At 42.0% G+C, this 21,780-nt stretch overlaps 1 protein-coding gene across 6 annotated transcripts in view; it reads left to right on the top strand.

Annotated features, from left to right (window-relative positions):
* The window catches only part of DNAI1 (dynein axonemal intermediate chain 1), a 142,288-nt gene that overhangs the window by 2,794 nt on the left and 117,714 nt on the right, over positions 1 to 21,780 (top strand). For 4 of the 6 annotated variants that reach the window (XR_015798269.1, XM_088152804.1, XM_088152801.1 and 1 more), the window contains exons 2-8: positions 2,238 to 2,282; positions 7,086 to 7,184; positions 7,863 to 7,943; positions 11,024 to 11,150; positions 14,755 to 14,888; positions 17,150 to 17,269; positions 21,442 to 21,501. Coding sequence is in view for 5 of the 6 variants with exons in the window: in XM_088152804.1 (XP_088008930.1) it covers positions 2,238 to 2,282; positions 7,086 to 7,184; positions 7,863 to 7,943; positions 11,024 to 11,150; positions 14,755 to 14,888; positions 17,150 to 17,269; positions 21,442 to 21,501 (666 nt within the window). In the remaining variant the exon portion in view is untranslated. The remainder of the gene's footprint in view (positions 1 to 2,237; positions 2,283 to 7,085; positions 7,185 to 7,862; positions 7,944 to 11,023; positions 11,151 to 14,754; positions 14,889 to 17,149; positions 17,270 to 21,441; positions 21,502 to 21,780) is intronic. The other 2 variants (XM_088152802.1, XM_088152803.1) reach the window with 2 other exon arrangements.

Here is a 21,780-nt window from a genome sequence, read left to right on the forward strand (position 1 = left end):
GGGCTTTTGGAGGGTTTAGGAGTAAATGTGAAGTTTGTCTGTTGTGCTTCTTGGGATCTTTCTGAAGGCCTTAGATTTTTTTACAATATTTTAGCTCTTCATCCTATAATACCAGAGTCTTTCTATCTGCTTTGTCCCCCCAGGACCTTATTCTGGCATAAAAGCTCACTTGTTTTGCCCACTTTTTCTGTGATATGAAGGCAACTCTTCCCAGTCATTCCCAGAGGCCTCGTCACCACAGAATCCCTCTTTAATGCATTTCAGTAGAAAGAATTATGCTAATGTATTATTTATTCAGAGCCTGTAATTAGCTAACAAGTGGGCAGTATATTTCAGAAATATGTTTTTATAGATAGATTTTATCTCTCAACCCTATAAGTAATATTTTTATGTTGCAATATTATGCATATTTTATGGGTTGCCATGCTCCATGCTTTAAATGCTGTTAGCTTTTCTGAATAAAAATAGGTTATAAATAGAAATAGATGAAGTTAACAGAACCAATCATATAGCTGACTTGCAGATATCCCAAGAAATGTTTTCCTTCCACAGCCTAAGTCCAGGAAATGCATTAATTCATGCATATAAATAGTATCATCATTACAACTCTGAAATTGCTTTTTCATTTTGGGGACAGCCTTCCAGATTAAGAGCTCTCAGGATCCCTTACAGTGTTTTCTGGTCTATGGAAAACAGCCAGATACCTTCTCCTTCTGTCCGTGGGGGCTGATAGCTCATTACTGCATTTTATATGGGATCTGTTTTCTGCCATGTGGATTGGCACTAATGCCAACTAGACAGAGAGCAAAGCTGTAGGGTTCTGGGATAACATCCATGAATGATCCTCTAGGATCGTCTATAGATCTATAGATTCTATAGACCGTCGCCATAAAGCTTTGTATGTAAGAGCACGTCCACTGTACTGAGTTGGTGGCTGAGAGTGAGTTCCCAGCACCAGGGCCAAGTACTGAGTGTATCTTTCTATATAACTGTTGAGGGTTTTGCACTTGATCTGCCAGTAATTTGCAAACCTTCTGTAACTGTTCTTTGTGAGTTTAGCTTTCACTGGATTAAAATCAGATGATATTCTCTCCTTGCTAAAAATGTAAGAAGAGAATTATGCTGGATTTGCTTTTAAGTGTCACCTTCTCAAGGTCCTTTTAAAAGGACCATCTGCCAAATCTTCAACCACTAGTCTCTGCAATGTGAATTTAATAAGGGCTGCATGATGAGTTTGGAGTGGGAATGTTTTTTGAGGAGCCTATAGTACAGGCTAGTATAGACTAGTAGCTCACCAACGTGTGTTTCTTCTCCCTCTGGGTTACAGAGGATATTGAGGCCAGATAACATATCTCCCTGCAGTCTTCAACACTGATGGTTCTTTTGCTTTATCTTGCTTTTGGATTTAGAGATATAATGGCATTTATCATTTCTGATGGGGCATACTATTAGAGGCTTCTTCTCTACCTCATGATCTTTGGTCTGTGGATATCCCAAAGTTTTATTTTGTACTCCACTATAAGCTAATGACGCCTCTTGGGGAAACCATCTGGAGATTTGGTTAGAAGGATCATTGATGTTCTACTTATTGATCACAGGGAGACTATGAGATAGACCTGGAGCAGATGAGGACAATGAAGCTGAAATGTGGCCCAGGCAAGATAGAGATACTTCAAGGAGGACGGAGAATTGTTGTTCTGGACAGACAGTTGAATTGTACATCCTTTGAAAAGGCTTGTTTGGAAGTCATTCTAGACTCAGTGTTTTCTTTGGAACCAGTGGCTTTCATGGGAGTGGCTATGAGTAACTTAGGCTAATATACTGCTTACAATCCAATAGGAAAAGATGCAACTTGCCTTCGTTATTTGTGCCCTGCTTATATCCACAGTAAACTGTTGCAAAGGACTCTTCATGTGTTTGTCTTTGAAGATGACTTGGAAGCTTTGTTCTAAATTATTTCCCTCCCACAGTGAGCAATAGAAAAAGCTTCTTTTTAAGGCAGGAAAAGTAATACACACTGCTGCTTTCCACATATCAGCCCTGCTGCTGGTGTGTTGCCAGTGAGGTATTGGTTGGAGTGGTCTGGCAGGAGATAATACCATGAAATACCTTATGAATATTTCTGTAGAATGAATTGTGAGCTTTAGTTGACCTAGCCATTTTGAGAACAATTAATTCACTGATTATCACTGATCTCATGCCAAAAACAATTATGATTATTTTTGTCTTCTCTCTAGAGTCAAATTGGAATTCGACCTTCAAAATCAACTGTTAGGAGAAGGGTAAAGTATTCAATTTTTAAGTGCATTTTTCTTTCAAGTCACCACAACCGTTTCAGTGGATTCTTTTCAAGTATGCTTGGCTTTGTGGTCTTAGGAGAAAACCGAATTAGGTTATTTGTGCATAGATCTCCTCTATCCTGAGTAAATAAACTTGGGAATAAGCCTCCCTGCTTCCAATTTAACAACAATAATTGGTTAAGCAGTGAATATGCATATTCAGAGTCTGACCTTTAAGTACAATCCTTTGGATGCTTTTTGGAGAGTAGGCCTAGGCAATATTATTAGTTGTACATTTTTATGGCAGTGCAGTTCTATTTAACCAGATATCCAGCAGGGTCAAAAAAGTCAAGATGCCAATTGCAGCAGTGGGATCAAAGCCCCGCCCTGTCCCTTTGTATGGGCAGACATTACTACTGATGTCTGTTTTCTCCATGTCACTTCTCACCCATTTTCTAAAATTTTCATTTAACCCAATATGCAAAAATGTTTTGTTAGATTACTAAATGAACACAGTCTTTGTTCAATTATCCTTCTGTGGCACTAGAACAAAACATAAACTCTTCCATTGTCACCTGCGGATTTCAGTTTATATAAGCAAAATTTATAGACCCACTTTTTCCCCCCAAAGTATTTTCCTCTGTTATAACTGTTGGGCAAATTGTTGCCTACTTATGACAATTCACTATGATTTGCAGTTACCAACGAACAGCAAATGCTGTTTAAATATATGAGCGTCCTTGTGTACTGCAGAAGTGCGGAGGTAACAATATTCTGCAAGTGCAGCTTCCATAAATATTTACTGTAGAGGTTGCAGAAGACACTGTGCAAAAGAGGTTAGGAGGTTGCTGGCAAAGATGGTTTCCAGCAGTTTCTCTAAAAGCAACAAGTGAACTTGGTACAAGGGTAGATAGATTTCTGGAGGCATGCTAGAGATTCAGTCTTGGCTATGGACTAGTAGACAATCTGTTTAAACAATTTTGAGGGTAAAGTGGCTGCTAGGCATCCCTCCATAATTTTTGAATTTGCCTCTGTTGGAGAGCCCTTCTTCCCACCCACTAATCCAAACTGCTAGATAACTTTTCTTATCCCTGGATGTTCATTTGCTAAATATTGTTTGACATTTTAATTTTGAGTTTAGGTAACTGGAGGAGAAATACAGTGACTTCATAAAAAACAGTATTGGCTCTGCAGACTATCTCAGATGTTTGCAAAGAATGCATCCCTTAGAAAGGTTGTTCTCTGGCTTGAAATTGAATACACCCCCTTGCTGAGATTGCTGAGGTCTTCTGTGTGGAAGGACAGGTAGACTTGGGGCAGAAGCTCCGCGCACTTTGAGTTTCCGTTTGGAATGGTCCAAACTGCTGGCCCTGGATTCCTCATCAGTTAATGCTGAGATTCCCTCATCTGTGTTATTTAATAAGTGTATAAGGCCACCCACCTCATATACATGACTCTGAGCAGCCAACCGTTAAAAACAGAATAAAAACATGGTAAAAAATGACCAAGTTTTAAAACAACAGAAATAACAGCAGCCAAGAACACCCAATTAACACAACCAAGATGAAGAAATGGGCTCACCCATACTATCAGGGCCTCTGGCTGAGTGGCAGTGGCAGGTTTTCAATGCCTTGTGAAATGCCAGCAGGGTGGGAGCACGTCTGGGGGAATGATGTTCCAAAGGGCGGGCACCCTGCAGATCTATTGGAGATTTGGTTGCATTTTCCAGGCCTTTGTAACACATTCTGGATTGTTTCTTGGTGCAGTTGTAAGAGTCAAAGGTCCTACCCCTTCTTTCCCACATTTCCCAGAAACTTCCATTTTGGGGAAGCAATATTTAATTTCTAACCAACTGCTCAACTGATAGTTTATGTACCAGCATCGCTGTTTGTCGAGGAGCAAAGCTACTCCACTATGATCTTCCTCTGCTCAGAGAGAGCTTTCTGACTGAGCTATTCTGTATCTAGAAAAAAAGAGAGAGGAGATATGAAATAGGTGAAGATACACCTGAAAGCATCTTGGGCTGCAGCTTGAAGACGTAGGAAGATAGATACTGCACTAAACGGGAGAAAGCAAAGTTTGCATAGTGATTTTGCAGGTACTGAACAGTCCGTAAGAGAACAAAGGAGGAGATGTTGGAATGCAAACGCACTGGATGATAGACTGCAGGACACATGGGAGAAGGCTGCAGTGCATCTGCGCAGGGACCTCATCTAAGAAGGCTGCTTTCAAATGGAGTGCTAAATCTTACAAAGTGGGTTATCTTGGCCAAGCTTTTTGACACTTGAGGTCTTCTCTATAAAATCTGATCTACTTTGATCTGCTCTTCAAAACTCTCATGTGCCTTCTAAAAATACAGTTCTTGTTTCTGCCTAGCACATGAACATCAGAACCAATACTTTACATGTGCTCATTAAGCTCTAGAATTCAGTTCTGAGCATCGTCATGTCAATTTGAACATATTGTACAAGTCTTTTCCCCTGAAATCCCTGAAGATTCACTGCTTGCTTTGTGTGAATGCTGGACAATGAGTGGGGCAGTCCTTTGATTAATATTCCATTCATCCCTGCTGAGGACTGCATGCGGAGAAAGATCTAATTACTGTGGATGCTATGTCCATATGGGGGGCAGTTTTAAGCAAAGCTGCTGGGAGGACCAGATTGAAAAGGAAAATAGGTGCATTTGAAATTCGATTCAGGATAGCCTTCTTGAACAAAAGGGGAAAATTGCCTCAGGCCCCTGAGCTTGTTTTAATCAATGCCTCTTATCATTATGAACAGAAATTTAAATTTGTTGGTGGCTCTTGCTATCGATAGAATAGAGAGCTTCCAGGAATTCCCAGAGGGTTCGTGTTAGGCCCCTAAGATTCAGCATTCAGCAGCTGGAGTGATGACAAACATCTGGAACAGAAAATATAATTTAGGCTACTTTCTTGCAATCCTGATTGTGTCCAATCTAGATCGGCATTGAATGGCTATCTGTGATCACTCGGTCCTGGGGGAAAGAATCATTCCTTTTCTAGCTTGAATGTTATATACTTTTTGCTTCTGACAAGCGTCCCCAGGCTTGAATCAGGCACCTGGTTGGATACCTAGGTGAAAAGATCTGAAATGGAAGATCTACAGTGAAGCACGAAGTGTGTAGGCCAGTGACATGCAGATGAGGGTACAGAAGGTAGCTAATCCTCCCTGAGTATTGTCCAGTTACCACCATCAAGAAGAAAAAAATATTTTTTATTAAGGAAGAGGCTTCCCTTGGCAAGTTAACATCACAGAAGTAGCATGATGGTAACATTCTAATTTCCAGAATAATATTTTGTCATGAAAACATGTCTCAGTGAAGATAAGCTACAACTGTAGCGAGAAATTGCAGCATGCAAAGCTGGAGCAAATGGATAAGAATTGCCAGTGTGTCTGGGAAATGCTGAGCATGCCTGAAACATGGATGAGAAACAATGGTGAACCATATGGGGTCCCAGCCCCACAGGCACTTGCAGGGATGGGGTAGGGGGCAAATGATATTATGTACATCATAACATCATATTGTGCCATCATAATTATGCAACAGTGTCATGATTCACGGGCCGTAATTTTCATGTCATCTTGGCCAGCTCTCAAGTGCCCTTTCGTGCACCATTCTTATGAAAGCTTATTCTGTCTGTTGGAAGAGAAGAGGTGCATATTTTCCTTGATTGCCCTTCTAGCTAACTAGGCAAGGATATGATAAACCTCTTTTTCTGTCAGATGATTCCATCTTCTCTCTTTAAAGATGTTTAAATACAATCTTGATAAGTGACATTTTGGAATATATTGTGTAGCCTTTGAGGAGTCACTGAATTATGATTAATTTAGGACTTGAAGAGAATACAATCAGAGGAACTCAAAATGTCATTCTTCAAATCATGATGATTAAATGAAATGAAAATAGGATAGAAATAAATTATCCAAGGGGAGGGCTGTGGCTTAGATAGTTTGACTTGCTGTTTTCCAGGATTCAGTCAGTGATGCTCCCTCCCAAACCATTGGCCCTCTCTCAGAAATGCTTCCGGCCACATCTTTTGTGCTGTTTTCTTTAACATTTCAAATAATGGTAGTACAAGATGAGTAGCCAGTATGGTGTTGTGGTAAGGCACCAGGCTAGAACCCGGGAGACCGTGAGTTCTCGTCCTGCCTTAGGCATGAAGCCAGCTGGGGGACCTTGGGCCGGTCACTCCCTCTCAGCCCTAGGAAGGAGGCAATGGCAAACTGCTTCCGAAATCTTGCCAAGAAAACTGCAGGGACCGGTCAGCTGGAGTCAACACTGACTCGAAGGCACAAAATAAAACAGAAGACAACTAAAAAGAGGGTAGTCTATTTTCCATCATGCAATATTGTCTTAATTGTGAATGTTAATCAATGATTGTGTATGAACGTTTATGCTACACTGCCACAATAGCATGCCTTATTACTTTTGCCACCACAAACATGGCTTTCCCGTAGAAAGAATTCTAATTAATTTATGAAATTCAGATTAGATATTGAAATGCCTCCTCAAAAAGAAAAGAAAACCAGAATGTAGTGGAGACAAAGAACTTGAATGATAAAGAGGCTCATGAGTTCCAAATCTGGCTAAAATGGAGGGCAGTTGCAATGGTCTTCTTTCTGAAGCAGGTTCCTATGGCAAAAGTACAGAGATCCCAAACTATTTCAGTTTATTTAGCCTCGTTCTAGGTAGTCAATCCAGAAGCACACTGGAATGGTTGGATTTCCTGATGCATTGGCAGTCCTCCCTGTCTAGTCCTAATTGCCCGTGTGGTTCTTGTTCTAGGATGAAGAAGGTGGAGCTGAAGTGGGTGAGGGTGCCGACGAATGGTCACAGACCAAGACGTTAATCAAGCCCCCAGACCAGCTGGAGCTGACTGATGCAGTAAGTCAATTCAGACTGGAGGCTGAAATCTAACACAACAAATATGGGATAGTACAACAAATTTGCCAAACTAAGTGTGGGCAGGAGAAGCACCGGTTCATCTCCACCTTCAGCCATAGGCTGAATTCAAGCAAGTTAAGATTTGTAATGTGCTTTGAGTTGCTGGGATCAAGGATAGACAGGGGTGTCCACAAGATGTGGTCAAAAAAGTCAAGGCAGCAGCTGGGATGGTGTGATTGAAACTTTGCCTCTTTTTTTATGGGTGTTGTACATGTGACACACCTAAACCACAGGTGGAGCTTCGATTACATAATTGCAACTGCCAACTTGACTTTTTTGACCACACCCTGTGGACATCCCTGAGGACAGAAAAAGAGTAAATGGATAGGGGTGCCAAACCCGCCAATTTCCAGGCATTACTGAACTGCAGTTCATATATTTGTGAACAAGAAAGAAGCAAAGAACAATGTGGACTTACAGTTCAGATTTTCAGCAAATACAAAAACGCAGGGCAACTATTTTTAACATTTAAAATACATCATTTTGAAAAATCTGTAATTCATGCAAAAGCTCAGTATAAAAAATATCTTACGCATTTCTTATATGTGTCTATCTTATGCATCGTCCTGTTTATCTCATTGTGGGAATTCTGTTTGAAATAGTTGTCTTCCGCTGCAGGAACTGAAAGAGGAAATAACCCGCATCCTGACAGCCAATAACCCTCATGCTCCACAGAATATTGTCAGATACAGTTTTAAAGTAAGTATTTTCCCCTCTGCTGACCCTCTTTCTGCAACGTGGACTATTGATTCTCTAATGTAGGACAGGCATGAACCAATCAATTTAAAATCTGAATATGTAGAGACTGCCTTTTCTATGCATGCTGACTATAGAACACACTAGCGGTGTCTACAGAATCTAGTAAAAAAAAAAGTCAAGATGGCAGCCACGGTGGTGTGATTAATGCCTGTTTTTTATATGCAATTTTTTGTAGACACCTCTGGAACACACTCTCCAAGAACAATCCTTTGCCACCTATTTGTATAATTTTAGGTCCCAGGTTTTTAGGTCCCAAGTTAGTTTTAAGAATCTGTAGATGTTAGCATTGTTTTTGAGATTATTTTTCCTCGTGCTGTTTATTGTTGTACCCCATAGTTTACGTTTTATCAGTGGCATTCAGCTCTTTTTTTCAGCTTCATTTTTTTCTTAAGAAACCATTGTGACTGGATATAGGACCTCAAGAAAAAGTTTAGTAAATGTGCAAGCATTTAAATAATTATAATAATATGCTAGGGGTGGGAGTGGGGGGAAGAGTTGGATCAAGGTGATTAATCAGAAACAGACACTACAAGAAAGCAAAACAGCAGACAGACCCTTCCCCTGAGTGGCGATTCTGAGCCCCTTCCCCTCAAATAATTCTTCAGCACCTCTTAAGCAGCATTACAGTGGGGCAAAAAAGTATTTAGTCAGCCACCAATTGTGCAAGTTCTCCCACTTAAAAAGATGAGAGAGGCCTGTAATTTTCATCATAGGTATACCTCAACTATGAGAGACAAAATGGGGCGGGGGGGGGGGAAATCCAGAAAATCACATTGTCTGATTTTTAAAGAATTTATTTGCAAATCATGGTGGAAAATAAGTATTTGGTCAATATCAAAAGTTCATCTCAATACTTTGTTATATATCCTTTGTTGGCAATGACAGAGGTCAAACGTTTTCTGTAAGTCTTCACAAGGTTTTCACACACTGTTGCTGGTATTTTGGCCCATTCCTCCATGCAGATCTCCTCTAGAGCAGTGAAGTTTTGGGGCTGTCACTGGGCAACACGGACTTTCAACTCCCTCCAAAGGTTTTCCATGGGGTTGAGATCTGGAGACTGGCTAGGCCACTCCAGGACCTTGAAATGCTTCTTACGAAGCCACTCCTTCGTTGCCTGGGCGGTGTGTTTGGGATCATTGTCATGCTGAAAGACCCAGCCACGTTTCATCTTCAATGCCCTTGCTGATGGAAGGAGGTGTTCACTCAAAATCTCACGATACATGGCCCCATTCATTCTTTCCTTTACACGGATCAGTCGTCCTGGTCCCTTTGCAGAAAAACAGCCCCAAAGCATGATGTTTCCACCCCCATGCTTCACAGTAGGTATGGTGTTCTTTGGATGCAACTCAACTTTCTCTCTCCTCCAAACACGACGAGTTGAGTTTAGACCAAAACGTTCTACTTTGGTTTCATCTGACCATATGACATTCTCCCAATCCTCTTCTGGATCATCCAAATGCCCTCTAGCAAACTTCAGACAGGCCCGGACATGTACTGGCTTAAGCAGGGGGACACATCTGGCACTGCAGGATTTGAGTCCCTGGCGGCGTAGTGTGTTACTGATGGTAGCCTTTGTTACTTTGGTCCCAGCTCTCTGCAGGTCATTCACTAGGTCCCCCCGTGTGGTTCTGGGATTTTTGCTCACTGTTCTTGTGATCATTTTGACCCCACGGGGTGAGATCTTGCATGGAGCCCCAGATCGAGGGAGATTATCAGTGGTCTTGTATGTCTTCCATTTTCTAATTATTGCTCCCACAGTTGATTTCTTCACACCAAGCTGCTTACCTATTGCAGATTCAGTCTTCCCAGCCTGGTGCAGGTCTACAGTTTTGTTTCTGGTGTCCTTCAACAGCAATTTGGTCTTGGCCATAGTGGAGTTTGGAGTGTGACTGTTTGAGGTTGTGCTTTTATACTGCTAACAAGGTCAAACAGGTGCCATTACTACAGGTAACGAGTGGAGGACAGAGGAGCCTCTTAAAGAAGTAGTTACAGGTCTGTGAGAGCCAGACATCTTGCTTGTTTGTAGGTGACCAAATACTTATTTTCCACCATGATTTGCAAATAAATTCTTTAAAAATCAGACAATGTGATTTTCTGGATTTTTCCCCCCATTTTGTCTCTCATAGTTGAGGTATACCTATGATGAAAATTACAGGCCTCTCTCATCTTTTTAAGTGGGAGAACTTGCACAATTGGTGGCTGACTAAATACTTTTTTGCCCCACTGTACCTCCTCCCCCAAGATCCATCTGCTGGGCAGAGGAGAGGAACTCCGCTAGCAGGGAATTCTGTCCACCCAACCACACAGTTCCCCTTGCAGAGCTGCTGCCACAGAATTCCACTGGTGGTATCAGTGGCGAATTAACTCATCATTGTCCAAAAGCTATCGCCAGTTCATGGCATCTCCAGAATGTTTCTAGCTCTTAGGATTTCAGCTTGCCATTCCCCATTCTGACATGTCGTAGGACTGCAACTCCCAGAATTCCCAGCCCCAAATGATCTGCAGAAGCACCAGGTTAGGTAAGGCAGCTTTAGAACTTTGGGGATCTGAGGCCAACTTAATAAAAAAGACGTCGTGTTTAAAGGAGCCACCATTCTGACTACCGTATAGCTATTTGTTTCTGGCTAGAATCAGGGCATGTTTTAAAAATCACCACAATTTCTTGCCACTGACCATTCCTGCGGAATAAGGAGGGATATTCCTGAGGTTATCTGAATAGTTTTCTTTCCTCTCATTCCCTAGATATCCAGGGAGGAGGTAATTATAAAGTAAGCAGAATTGGATTCTGTCTTGCTAGCCCAGCCTTATGAGGGTATCTCGAGCCCCTTAAAATCCCAAGTAATAAAGCATTGCTCCCACCCAGTGAGCTACAGGACTTTATAACTGCTATTTGGGGAGATCTGTCTGGGAGGCATAATGCAACTCATCCTGTGTCTGCTTAGCCAGTGCAGCAGGTGGTGAGAAGGTTAAACAAGAGCTGGAGTGAACAGGGCTTCTCTTCTCTCTTCCTTTTTCTGAAGGAGAGAGCCTACAAGCAAACCTCCGTGGTGGAGCAGATGGCAGTTCACTTCTCTCTTTACGGGAACCTGATCTTCAAAGATTCAGATGAGGGTCGCAGGCAGAGCATGAGGGTCGGTTCATCTGCTGGTAGGTTTTGTCATTAGCAAGCCACGCCTAGCAATGCTCCTTCTGTGTATTAGAGAGACCAGGTCTGGGTATGCAGTGGGTCAGGGTGTGGAAACTTTGGGATGGGGGAGGAGAGCAATGGGTATGGTGATGAGGCACACAGATGGACCTTCATATCTCTTTTGTCCTGGGTTTGGAGGGAGTTTTGAAGCCTGTGATATTAAGGCTTACACAGAAGATTCCATTACTTTCCTCCCTCAAAATGGATTCAGGCTCCCCACCAATTCTGAGCCATCATAGGCAGAGGAGACTCCAGCAGCCAATAATAACAGTTGTTGAAGTCCACGTATCTTAAATTTGCTAAGAATACAGGAGTTGAAGTCCACGTATCTTAAATTTGCTAAGATTGAGAAATCCTGCTTCAATGCCTTCAGTCTCCAGGGGGATGCTGTTCCACAGGGCGGGTGCTGCCGCTGAGAAGGCACAGTTGTACGTAACGGGTAAATTGGCAAGGAAGCCCACCTCAGTCACATCTTACTTCAAAACAGGAAATGTCTTTGGAATGAGGAAATTGGTATATGGGAGGCTGAAAGGAAAAATCAAGATGATAAAGTGTTTTCCAGAACACTTTCTGATTGCTCAAAACCACAATGTGTACCACAGAGTCAGTACTTTCAAATCTAAGAAACCACAAGCACAGCTGAGGATTAATGCCAAAGGTGCTGTTGGGAAAAAGAAGACTTCCTAAGATGAGGAAACAAGGGCACCAGGCAGAACAAAAGGTTACAAGCAGCCAGGGACAAAGAGAGTTTGAGAGAGAATATCGCCAGTCGTATTTTGAGGAACAGGAAACCATTCTTTTTAAAAAGCAGAAAGGGAAATGTTTGGACAATTTGGACCAAGAAATTAAAGAAACAGTGGAGAGGTTTGTGGAGAAGCATTTTATCAGTCTATTCTGCAAAAGATGCAGGAAAGCGTCCTTTGTCTCCATTGGACTTGATCTTAGCCAAAGGACCAAGAAGTGCTCATTTCTTTGGTCGAAATGATATTCTCAGGAAGGGAGTCTTAGGACCTGAGACAAACAGAGATGCAAGAAGTTCTAGTTCTGATTGGCAAATTGGAAATAAACAATTCACTAGATCCAGAGAGGAATCATTTGAGAGTCCTTCAAACCTCAAATGACTGAGCTTCTAACAAACAAATATGTCTCAGTGAGCCCTTGTTTGGCACTCATATCAGAGAACTGGAAAATAGCCACTGTAATGCTGATTTCTAAAAAATAACTTCTCAGTAAATTGAGGAAAGGGGTTATGTGAGAAAAAATATAAGGTATAATGAAGGATCAATCTTGCTGAAGGAGAATCAGCGTGGCTTCTCAAAGATAATATTTCAAAAGCATTTGAGGGCAGTGGCAATCATGTGGGTTGGATGATCTTGTAGACTTCATTTGTTGTGTACTTACAAAAGGCTTTTGACAAATTGTCTCATCAACAAATCTGGGGCAAAATTAGCATTTATAAGTAGAGGACAGGCTCGCTTATAGACAAATCATTTATCTTATGGATTTATCTTATGGATAAATTATCAGGAAGCAAGGCGTTTCACAATTAAAGAACATAACTGTCCACCAAGTCCACCAAGGATCCATATTGGAAGTGGGGTTTTGATATTTGTTCATAAGGGATTTGGAATAAGTAGGATCGTGGCTTGTTTGTTTGTTTTGATGGTATCAATTAAGGAGCTTATTAGTGCAAATGTGATTCAATAAACAAATATGAAGCAATGCACAAGGGGCCCATAATGGTGGCTTTACATATATGCTGCTCAGTCTGGCAAAGTCTGAACAAGAATGGGATTTTGAGGTTGTGATGGATAGCTTGTTGAAAACTTCACCTTCACATATACGACACACACAAAAAACAAGCAGAGTTTGGATTGCACTGTCAGAACTGCCATTTTGATATTTTTGACCATGGCTTGTGGACACCCCTAGCCTCATCATGTGGCTGCTGTGAAAAAGACTAACTCCACAACAGAAACGGAAAATGAAAGGGCTGATATCGTTCTTATAGAATGCCCTTATAGGAATTTATGGTGCGACCATCCTTGGAAGTGTATACCGTTCACCTTTTGTCACTTCACCTCCAAAAAGTTACTGGAGAACTGGAAAAGGTACAGAAAGAAACAAATGATCAAGTGGCTTCCTTATAAGGAAAGATTGCAATAAATGGGTCTTCTCTGCTTTTTAAGAAGTGAGCAAAGGGGAAATGACTGAAATATAGTTAATTATACATGAAATGGAGAAATTGGGTGGGAGGTCTTCCTCACACTTTCATTGATGGATCATCTGGTGAAGCTACCAAAGTTTGTACATATGGCTATAAATTTGCATGGCTTTAAAAGAGAATTAGATTAATTCATGGACAAGAACTAGTCCCGATGGCTACATGTTACCTTTAGGAATGGAGGGAGTGTTCCTCTCAGCCTCAGTTTCTGGGAACCCTAAGTAGGAAATGCGGTTGCCCTCATGTCCTGTTTTTGCGTTTCCTGGTAGCATCCAGTTGCTTCTTGTGGGAATGGGATTCTGGTCTATTTGGACCTTCGGTCTGATCCAGCAGGACTTCTCCTCATCACTGATGATATATGGAACTGTTGTATATAATTACTGGTTCATCTAGCCTAATCCATTGTGGTAGCAGGATGTCGCAGCTGCCAGATATCATAGAGAGGACTGTCCAGTTTCACTCATCTGGGATCTTTATGAAAAGTCTTACTGGATGAGATTTTCCTGCTTTGTAGCAGCTGCCTCTGAACAGGGCTTTCCGTCATGCAGATGGCCCTCTCCTCTTCCAGTCATTGATCTATTCCTTTGTATAGTTAATGTCCCAGCCACATCTTGCTGCAAGGATTCCCATGAGTTGTGTGAAAAAGTAGTTGTTGATTATCCTGACTCCACCAACCATATTCAAATATTAAAGTAATTTAAACATCTTTAAAAAAGATTATGTTAGAAGTGCTGAGCTTGGAATCCGTGAGCTTCTGAATTCAGAGCTGGTGCCCTGCTCCAGTCTAGAGCTTCCTGCACCTCTCAGCAGGAGAGTGAGGGGATCAGAGGTAACATTGCTGGCCCCTCAGCCAAGCTGGTGGACAATTGGCAATGTTGGCCTTGGGAGGCGGTTCCTCTTCTTCCTGGCACATTAAAGTGAAGGGGTTGGCTATTGTGAGTGGGATTTCCCCATTTACTTAAAGTATCCACATAGGGTTGAATGGTGAGCAGCCCAGGAGATTCCTCTCCTAGGGGATATTGATCAAGAATGTGCAGAAACAGCAACATTGTGAGATATTGCTTCCATGGGCTCTCATTTCTCCTGAAATGGGAAAGGTCAAGTGGGAATGAGGAAAATGGCTGAGTGTTGTACAGCGTTTGGCATCTGGCCAGCATCCCGTTTCTCAACTAAGGTCTTTCCGGCTAGAAAATTGAGGCTTTACTGCTGATTTCCTAGCAGGCGCCTCAGCTATAATATCCACAACAGAGAGGCCATCACTATTTCTGATGATAAAATATTCTGCAAGAACTTTTAAAAGAAGTCTGTGTTTGCCTCCTGTCCTTTTTTGTTCTTAACAGCAGCTCCCGTTTCATCTCTCGTTGTGGACTTTGATGCTCTGGATGCAGAACTTAAAGAAGCTGAAGGGGAAACAGAAGAAACAGAAGCAGAAGCAGAAGCAGAAGCAGAAGCAGGAGAGAAAACGGATCAGCCAGTAATGCCTCATAGCAATCTGCTAACTAGAGCTTTGGGTATATTTATGTTTTAAACTGGGAGGTCCTTTGTCAATCCCATTGTGCAAGATTTCTCAGCCTTGGCAACTTTAAGATGCATGGACTTCAACTCCCAGGATTCCCCCAGACAGCTTGCCAAGGTTGAGAAACGCTATAATAATGGATGGACAATTCAGCTTTACAGCTTTACAGTGTCCTGTGTTTGTTTTTATTATATGCTTCTTATTTTGGTTTACATCCTGCTAAAGTGAACTCTATTCTAAGGTACTTATATTAACCTCATTATATTCCCAGAAAGTGACTAAAGATTTGAGTCACCGAATATGGTAGAGAATTACTTGGCAAATCTCAGGTCTGGATGCATTTCCATGTCTTATTCACACCTTTGTCCTTATTCAGACTGAACCTCAACCTCTTTTCTGTTGGGCTGGTGCTTAGGGGGGAGGGAAAGAAAGATCAAAAAGGAGAATGGAAGGCCCCAGCCCTCATTTGATTCATTTGAGGCCCTTGTCCCCCCCAAGTAGCATCAATCTTTGGGGTTCCTGAAAATAAAGTAGATGGCAGCCTTTAGCTAACCTTGAATCACAAAAGCTAAGCAGGGTTGGACTTGGTTAGCATTTAGGTAGGAGGTCATTAAGGACTCCCAGGGCATAGCCTAAACAAGAAAGCCAAAAACCATCTTGGAAAAAGGCAGTGGCCAACCCATTCTATAGGGTTACTGAGAAAACTTCCCCTATACATTATCCACATGAGCTGTGCATCTTGCATTTAGGAAAACAAATCATTCACAGGTGATTTTGTGGGCAGGAAGTTTATGAATTTGAAAACAGTCGAGTAAAAGCTGAAAGGGTTTGTTAAGCAAAACATAGCAAAAGGATAACTTTGTCTGCAAAGCATAATATAGACTGGAACTATTAAGGCAAGGTAACAGAACAAGACTTGACAAGATTCAATACAGAATAGAATCTCACCTGCCTTGAGTAGCTAGGAGCCTCTCACCCTCATCAAAGGCAGCTACAGATATTCCCCAGATTATTCTGGTTAGAGTACAGCACCTTTCCTGGGTAGGTCTATACTGAGGCTGAAAATACTTGGAGTGTCTGCCATTTTTTAAATACTTCTACAAAAGATAGGAAGTGTAAGTAACACAACGCCTGCAGATGGTTTAGTGGCACACCTTATCAGTAGCTTGGATGAAACCCAAACATTTCAGTAATTCCAAGTAAGGTATTGTCCATGGCATACATCTGTCTGTCCTCCCTTCCCCAAGTGTTGGTCTAGGAAGTAAGTGTTGTTTATACTTCTTGCCTAGTAGTATCAAAGGTTTAACAGGTGAGACTGTACCAGCCCATCCATCCTGCCTTCCCTGCCAGGACCCTAGTGTTACAGAAGCCTGTATACTTTGGGGAAGGCTAAAGCTTTAAGTAGCCATACTCTTCACAAACATCAGAAGAGAAACTATTTTATACAGGAAAGCACAGGGAAAAATGGGCTCCCCATTTCAACCTCCTCCCCTTACAATCATCTTCCACAATTTGTCAGACCAAAATCTGCTGAAAGCTCTGTCTCCTTGTGAGGGACCATGGGCTATCTCTGCAGTAGCCCCTAACTTACAGAATATTCTCCCCCTGTATTAAAACAGCTCCATTTCAGTGTGATTCTGATCCCAGCTGAGAGATTGTGGGTGTCAGCCCTTCAAGGTAGACCAGAGTTGGAAACCAAAATCATGCATGCTAATCCTACTTGTATTATAAGGTTATAATAACAGAAGCTTGCAAGTCTGAATGCACTCCCCCCTCCCTCTCTTTATCTTTGTGAGAACAGGGGGTGGGGGGTGGGCTCTGTCCCTCAAGGCCATTCCCTCTTCCCACTACAGTGGGCATCTCTCTTGTGTTTTACTGGGTGTTTCATCCAATCACTGGGTGCTTTCTGTGGTCATTTTTTGTTTTTGATACTATTGTGATTTCATTATTTATTATTATGGGCTCTTTTTTCACGTGCTTTCTTTTTGTTTGATGTTTTTGTACACTTTTGGGATCGGAGGAGGTTAGAAGTGTTATTAACTAAATAGATAAGCAAACAAATAAATAGTTTTCCTAATTCTCTTCCTTTCCAGGTTGATTATGGATTTAGTTTTTCTGTCAGAATTAATTATTAAGTCTCGGAGTCTTGGGTACCCCACCCTTCTGAAAAATGGAATCCCTCCTAGTTTTCAGGTCTGCATCCTTTTCTGCTGCTCTAGGCTGAAGCCCAGGAAGAAAAGGAGGAAGAAGTTCGTCCCCGGGCAGTGCAAGAACGAAAGCTCACCAACCAGTTTAATTTCAGCGAAAGAGCCTCCCAGACCTACAATAACCCTGTGCGGGTAGGTATTCCTGGTTCCCCTTGGATGCCAGCAAAGTCCCTTTCTAGGTCTCTTTAATCAGAGCATTGCCTTGTCCCAGTGGATGTTGTTTGCTCCGAGGCGGATGAAAAACAACAGGCAGCTTCTGCCTTTACCCACGTGTTGCATGCTGACCGAGGGTGATGCCCCTTCCATGTGGGACTTCCAGCATCCTGGAAATTGATCCAATCTGGGCATTTCCCTGTCCTTAGGGTTGGAGGAAAAATATTTGCCATGCCTGACTTTTCAATTTCTCTATAGATCTTTTGCACAGTTTCTCTCTTTTCTACCTTGAAAAAAAAATCTCCAGGCTTCAAGTTCTGTCCTCAGCCATTTAAAACTGAACTCTGGGCCAGGCCATGAGAGACTGGATGGTGGGAGTACAGTTTTAAGCCATTCAGCTGTCTTCCTCTGTAATGGTGCTCTCTGTCATGCTGTTCCCAAGAGCTTTACCTCATCCAGGAAATTTGCTCCCCTAAAGCTCCAGAGCTGTGTGCATGATGTTTAATGACTCCCCTGTTTTATGCAGTATTGGTATTCTGAGTTTGCTGTCTCTGAATGTTGAAGATTCATTTGGTTATATTCCAGCAGAAATGCTGCAGGAAAGGTCTATCGTGCAAAGGAAGGGGTGGCCGCAACATTGAAAGAAATCACCTCACCCTCTGCGGAGCCTGATAGGGCCCTTGAGGGATCAGTCAGGACCCATCACTAAGTGGCCAGTATCCAGTAGTCCAGAGCAGGGGGCCAGTGCATTTGCCATAATGGCTTTCATTTCCAACTGAGTTTGACTGTAGGAATAGGGTAGACATGAAATGCAGATAAGTAAACACATATGCAATCAAATCTATTATTCAGAAAAAAATATATTACTAAGAAAATATTATTAAAAAAGCCCTATTGAATTCAGTAGTACTTACAGGTAAGTGTTTAGAAGACTGTCACTTTTAGTATATGCTAATGTCAGTAACCACAATGTATTTCAGAAAATAGGAAATAGCATAATCATCATCAGCATTATCATCATCTGGTCAATGGCAATAGACTGGGAGAGGTTAACATCAAGAGAGGAATCTTTCAAGGAGACTCACTATCACCACTACTGTTTGTCCTTGGATTGATTCCTCTGTCAACAATACTGAACAAGTCAGGCCATGGCTGACCCAAACACTGAAAACATCTGCAGGCTCTCCCACCTCCTTTACATGGATGATCTGAAGCTGTATGGAAAAACACCATCTGAAATGGAATCGCTGCTCAACACTGTCCAAATATACAGCCAAGATATTGCAATGGAGTTTGGACTGGACAAATGTGCCACCCTGACCATCAACAGGGGAAAATAGTGAAAACTGAGGGAATCAAGATGCCCAATGGGAATAACATCAAGAGTTTGGATGAAGAAGATCACTACAAATACCTGGGCATCCTTCAGGCTGACAACGTCAAGCATGCTGAAGCCAAGAAGAGGGTTAGTAGTGAATACATCAAAAGAGTTAAGAAGGTCTTAAAGTCCAAACTCAGTGGCGGAAATACCATCAAGGCGATTAATACCTGGGCAATTCCAATCATGAGATATACAGCTGGAATAGTGGATTGGACTCAAGCAGAACTAGAAGCCCTGGATAGGAAGACCAGAAAAATAACAACAATGATTCGTGCCCTTCATCCATGCAGCGATGTTGACAGACTCTACTTACCAAGGAGCATTTGTAACATTACACCAGATAGTTGAAGAAGAAAAAAGGGCACTGGAAGAATATCTGAAGGACAGTGAAGAAGATGCACTGAAACTAGTACACCATGAAGGCTTACTGAATACCAAAGAGCCCAAACTGGCCTACAAGAAAGACCAAATGAAGAACAGAAAAGAGACATGGCAAGGCAAAGTATTACATGGCCAGTACACACACACACACACACACACACACAAACTATCAGGCAGAGCAGATAACAACAAGACCTGGCAATGGCTAAGAGCAGGAAAGTTGAAGAAAGAGACAGAGGGGCTAATTCTGGCTGCACAAGACCAAGCCTTGAGAACAAATGCATATAAAGCCAGAATTGAGAAGATAGCAACAGACAGCAAATGCCGCCTCTGCAAAGAAGCCGAAGAAATAGTGGACCACCTGGTTAGCTCCTGCAAGAAGATTGCACAGACTGACTATAAACAACGGCATGATAAAGTAGCAACAAAGGTACATTGGAATATCTGCAAGAAATACCATTTGCCTGCAAGCAAGGACCGGTGGGACCACAAAACAGACAAAGTAATGAAGAAGCTAAAGTGCTCTGGGACTTTGGAATTCAAACACACAAGCACCTGCCACACAACACCCCAGACTTAACAACTGTTGATAAGAAAGACAAAAAAGTCTGGGTAGTGGACACTGAAATAGCTGGAGACAGCAGAATAGAAGAGAAAGAGCTGGAGACAATCACAAAATAGGAAGATCTGCAAATAGAAGTGGAATGACTGTGGCAAAAGAAAGCAAAGATAGCACCAATAATTATAGGCGCCTTAGGTGCAATCCCAAAACATCTGGAGCACCCCTTGAAGACCATCAGCACTGACAAAATCACCACCAGTCCATTGCAAAAGGTGGCTTTACTTGGAACAGCTTCCATCCTGCGATGATGCCTTTAACACATCAAACCATCAAACAATATCTGCCTATTCCAGGTCCTTGGGAAGGACTCAATAGGTGGATAAAAATGCCAAATCCAGTCTAAACATCTGGCTGACTGTGTGACCAACCATAACAACAACAACAACAACAACGGCAGCATATCCTCATAATAAGTATCAGTGACACCAAGATAGCTTCCTATTTACTCTGGCATACTGTAGAATAAATGCCACTGTTTCACAGAGGGCAACTTCCCTGTCTGAGCTTCCTAACTGCCCCTTCTTGTTAGTTTTCATGGGGCTGGGTCTCAGTCTTGTTTGGATAGCTGTTCTCAAGTCAACAGAGAATAGAAAAGCGTTCAGTGTCAAGAAGCAAGATTCACAGATAAGGCTGGACCTCTTGCCCTGAGTCCTTCTCTGGCTCTGCTTTCAGAACCAGGGCAAGTGTTTTTAGTTGCTCAAAAATAGAGAAAAAGGAGAAGATGGGTAAACATTTTTTCCCCAGAGTCTTTGGAGGATGCTAGGCAAGGGTTTTCCATGGATGTGCCCTTTCTGCATTAAATAAATAAAGACTCTTTGCTTCACAATCTCCTCTTCTTCCTCCTTGATTAATAAAAATAAAAAATCCTAGTTCTGTGCTCCGAGTGTTGCAGGGACCCTTTCCTTGATTGTATTAGTGATTATGGGATGATATTTTCTTGGCTGCTGTGTATTTTAATTTTTGTATTTTTGCAATTGTTTTTATTTTATTTTAATTTTGTTTGCCGCCCAGAGTCACTTGTTGAGATGGGTGGCCATTCAAATGGGATGGATGGATGGATGGATGGATGGATGGATGGATGGATGGATGGATGGATGGATGGATGGATGGATAGATAGATAGATAGATAGATAGATAGATAGATAGATAGATAGATAAATAAATAAAGAAAGATTAATAAAGAAATTCCAGCTCTTCGGTTGCATTCTCTGTCTGTTTGGAGGATTGACTTCCTGAGACTATAGGTGATAAAGTAAACATTTAGCTTACTTTGAATTAGGAAAGTAACCACCTCTCTAGAGTATCTCAAATGTTTTTCAAATAGCTGTAGTATAATACTCATGGCTCTGGGTTACAGAAGCAATAAAACCAATTAAGCAGAGACTGACCTCTGTCAAAAGCAGGAATTCATTCCTTTCCAGGATCTGTCAACATGCTCTTCATTCCCTTGGAACTGCAGTGAACCCAAAGTGATCTAAGCTACTGATCAGTGTTCGCTGTTGCAAGTAAATTGGTCATAAATGCAATGCCCTCGAGTCCTACTATCGTTAGGGAAATCAGTCCAAATCCAAGAGACAATATCTTTAGCAGGCCCAGGAATGTTGACAAAGGGTTAGATGCTGTCATGTTTCCAAGAACTCTTCTCTTCATCTGCAGGGCTTCTGAGCCCCAGGAAGAGAAGTTGTGGCCATGCCAGGGATCCAACTGAGTTAATGGTGCAATGCTTGAATTCTGGGATGGAATTCTTGACCAACTCCTTTCTTTCAGGACAGAGCTTGCCAGATGGAGCCCCCACCCAGAGCAACTTTCTCGGACACTGCCAACCAGGTAATTGTCCTTTTCTTCATTGTGGATCTCTCAGGGCACCCATGCATACAATCCAGCTGCTGCAAACTTGGGACCCTCCTTATCTCTTGGGCTGTAACTCTAATGATGCACAGCCATCCCGTGCTTGGCATTTGGCATCTGCCTTATTCTCAGTTAACACTTGCCAGATAGAGTCTCTACAGCTTCCCATAAACTAAGGCCTCCCCCTGTCTAAATCCAGTCCTGGTTGGTTTTCAGCCAGTTATGATTTTTGTGGTAGCCTAGGAGTTGATCTATTTT

The sequence above is a fragment of the Python bivittatus genome, unplaced genomic scaffold, assembly GCF_059951505.1.
Source record: "Python bivittatus isolate LINGU-HERP-01145 unplaced genomic scaffold, Pbiv_v1 ctg000570_np1212, whole genome shotgun sequence".
In the NCBI taxonomy this organism is placed as follows: Eukaryota; Metazoa; Chordata; class Lepidosauria; order Squamata; family Pythonidae; genus Python; species Python bivittatus.